General features: G+C 32.2%; 1 protein-coding gene across 3 annotated transcripts; it reads right to left on the bottom strand.

The window, feature by feature from the left end:
• Nucleotides 1–359: 359 nt before the first annotated feature.
• Nucleotides 360–2,777, bottom strand: LOC108485383 (uncharacterized). 3 transcript variants are annotated; one of them, XM_017789214.2, is made up of 6 exons: nucleotides 2,559–2,777; nucleotides 2,222–2,290; nucleotides 2,053–2,123; nucleotides 916–1,651; nucleotides 728–825; nucleotides 360–604 (listed from the first exon to the last, which is right to left on the bottom strand). In XM_017789214.2, coding segments are annotated over exons 4-6 (834 nt in total). In that variant the 5' UTR covers nucleotides 1,650–1,651; nucleotides 2,053–2,123; nucleotides 2,222–2,290; nucleotides 2,559–2,777; the 3' UTR covers nucleotides 360–602. The 3 variants fall into 3 exon arrangements, with proteins under 3 accessions (XP_017644703.1, XP_052886387.1, XP_052886388.1); XM_053030427.1 differs by having other exon boundaries at nucleotides 360–825; nucleotides 2,559–2,760; XM_053030428.1 differs by lacking the exon at nucleotides 2,559–2,777 and adding an exon at nucleotides 2,388–2,539 and having other exon boundaries at nucleotides 360–825.
• Between the last annotated feature and the right edge of the window lie 886 nt (nucleotides 2,778–3,663).

Here is a 3,663-nt window from a genome sequence, read left to right as displayed (position 1 = left end):
AAAGTGAAGAGCCGGCTTTGATTTGCTTGTCAAAGGTGACAAAGTTACAATATCTTAGCTGGACACATGAGAGGAAACTATAATTATGCCGTAAACAGCCAGCAAGGAACTTTCAGCCATGGCTACGCATGTCTCTATCCATGTCCATTTCCGACAAACTTAAGCTAACTCCTGATTCTGGACCAGCATTGATGAAAACCTGATTATCCTGCGTATATTCAGAAATGAGTATGGAGTATGATCCTCCAAATACCTACATTTCCAGGAAACATCTCAAGGACATTATTGAATCTCAGGTAAAACTAGTATAAAACCTTGCAAATCTGGAACAGCAGATAAGAAATGGAAACTAATGAAAATGACAAAAAACAGAACTGACTTGTATAAATATTAACTTTTTTTTGTATCAGTCATTGACAGTATAAAGAAAGAAAAAGGGACAAGCTTTGTCTTATTTGTTTTTGCACCCAACAGACTTCACAACTTGTTGAATGATAATGTTGGAAGGTAAAAGAACACTCTGTATGACAATTGACAAACGTCATTGCTAATTTTATCTTTCTAATATGACACCATTGTTGAAAATTATGATGTTTTTAGAATCCTGCATAGCATTACAAATGAAAATTGTATCAGATATGAGGAATTAGAATTGCTGTTGGTACTATTTCAAAAAAAAAAAAAGAATTGCTGTTGGTACAAAAGAAGCAATTAAAGAGCCACATACAGCAGAGAAAACAGGTTTTCCAACTTTGGTGCTTCTTTGGCCGTCTCGGGTCAGCTTCTGCCATTCTCACCGGGCTGCCGTTCCATTCCGTTGGCAACCTGTTTTGTAAAAATCCAATCAATGAGCCATCGACGTTTTACGGGGCAACTGAGAAAAGGAAATGGGAACATGAAGAGGGAACAAGTTACATGGGAAAAGCAAATGAATGAGAGCTGGCAGTGCTACTACTTGACCGCAGAGACATGCTACCGGAACATGGTATCGGACTTGCTGCAATGGAACCACAATCACCAGAAGCCATTTCGTTAATGATGTTTTGATTCGGACCTGTTAGGCTTCTCTGTAAGCCTTCGGTTTTATGAGGCTGTTGACACTCTGAACCTTGTAAAAATTCCTCTAGGTTGCTCATGGTAGTCTTATCATGCGAGTGAACGTCTCTTCCATCGGAATCTTCATCATCATCATCCTTCATTAAGTCCTCAAGAGCATGCCTTTTCCTTGCATAATTCTGAAAATCTTGTTCAATCTCATTGGAAATAGATGACATTATACTAAGAGATTTTCCAGGTTCTTCACTATCACCATTCGCATCTGTATTATACTTGGAATAGATACCCTTATACTTTAATCGATTCCGCGAAGGAACTTCCCTGTCTATGAAAATATCCTTGATTGACTGATAATCACTCTCTTGAATAAATACAACCAGCTCCGGCGCATCAGATGCCAAAAAGGTCTCGCTCATATTATGAGCTTTGTTTTCTTCCTTTCGTCTTTCTACTTCACTAGGACTTGCCATATACGATGCTCCTTGTATCGGATTCTTCCGAGCCATGAAATCATTAACTCCATGGTTCTTGATTCCTCCATCACCCTTTTGTCCATTAACTTCTATATTGGTCTTCGCCTTATATGTTCTCATCCCTGCAGTGATTTACAAGCCAAGAGCATGAGCATGACAATTGGATTCTATATATATATATATACGACTGCTTCAAATGTGCAGAGAAATTGTACATACACAAATTCACTTTCATATATGCCTATACTCATTTATGAATATATGCCGGAGATAAGTGTAGAATACGAGTACTTCTAAGGAAAATGAAAAGACCGGGAGATATCTTGAAACTATAACATAGTCAAGCATTAATCAAAAAGTGTATATCATCAATATATATGTATATATATATATCTTCATACAAATTAAAAACAATCATCAATGCAATTGTTTATAAACAAAATCAACATCCATGCTTGTAACGGAACTTGATATTTTAAAATAAACATCAATGTATCATTGATAATATATATTGGAAAATTACCAAGTTAATGTAATCCAGCTGGTACTAATTCTTAGCAAAAACAAGTTGTTCTCTTAAATATCTGCAGTTACCTGAAAAATCTCAGAAACCAAAAATGAATGAAAATGTCAATATTCCATAGCAAAGTTGACAAGATATGAAGAATGTTTGGCATTGTGCTGTCACTAACCAGTATGTCCCATCTCTGAATAAAGGCTGTTTCTTTCAAATTATTGAAAATTAGAGACTAATTCATCCCCTGCATGATCATGATATATACAAGAGAATTTGTATGGTTACACAAAAGAAACCAAATATTGGTGAAATCTATATCTATTGAAAATTTGGGTACTCACTGAAGAAAAAGAAGGAATTACAAAATTGATTCCCCTATTGCAAAACTTAAAAGAAAATCAATGGAGAAAAAGCCATACATATAAAAAGTTTTAAAAAGAAAAATCCAACACAATAAACTCTGCATTTGTCAAATAAGATTAATCAAATAACTTGTAACAAAAGAACGCTACCTTGAGTAAGCAAAGGAAAAACCCAGAAAACTTTCTGCACTTTCTTCCGTGATAAACAAGTGATTAATAATAATAGAAAAAAAAGCTAAAATACAAATCAGCCAATGGGATGGTTAAAGGAATTGAGGGCAGTTGAAAAAGGGAAGAAAAAGCAAAAAAGGTTAAGAAATAAATGGACAGCTCACAATATTAAATATCAATAAAACCATAAACTTCCAATTTGTAAACATAAACGTTTTCTCATTTCTTTTAATATTTCATGTATGAAAGGATGGTATAGTTGCGGATTGAGTCTTTTAACTCGATTGTTATAAGTGTTATTGTCCGATAATTTTAAATAATTATGCATAAATTTTTAGTTTTGTAAAACATGTTTTTTGAAAATATATTATTATTAGTTTAATTAACTGAGATTAATGTTTTAGTTTTTTTAAATATTATTACTTTAATTTATTGAGATAGATGCCGTTTTTTGTTAAAATATATTTTTGCTAATTAATAATGGTTAGTAATTTAGAGTTGCAAAAGAAATATGTAGTTATATCAACAAATTATACCTTGTTTTTTTATTTAACTTTTTAATTGATTGACATAAATGTTTTTCAATAAATTATAATAAGTTATACATTATTTTTTATCTAACTTTTAAAAGATTTTTTTAAATTAATTAATTAACTAAGATAAATGCTTTGAGATAACCACGTGAATTAAAGGATTGAGAATAGAAACATTACATTGCACCTCAAGGTTGTAGTTTATGATGATTGTCTTTCACTCAATTGTTTAGTTAAGTTTTAGTTTAAGTTATTAATTGAGTCTTAATTCGATTGATATTGGCATTGTAGTCAGTGCAGGAGGACGTGGGTTTAAGTGCGTTGAAGCGCATTATCCTCCTCTTTAATGGTTGTGGAGGAGTTATGGGTAATTCTAGATATTGTATAAAAAAGTGCAATATGATAAGAACCTATATTTGTAAGGAACAAATTGAATTAATTCATAACATGTTTAATTTGAATGTTATATTGTTTGATTGTGGGATTTTTAACATAGTTTATATATTTATATTTTCATATGTAGTTAAAGATGAAGTTGGTCTGTCAAAAGA

The sequence above is a fragment of the Gossypium arboreum genome, chromosome 7 (genome assembly GCF_025698485.1).
Source record: "Gossypium arboreum isolate Shixiya-1 chromosome 7, ASM2569848v2, whole genome shotgun sequence".
Taxonomy (NCBI): Eukaryota; Viridiplantae; Streptophyta; class Magnoliopsida; order Malvales; family Malvaceae; genus Gossypium; species Gossypium arboreum.
Note: the sequence above shows the minus strand (reverse complement) of the source record. Positions and strands in the feature narration are given on the sequence as shown.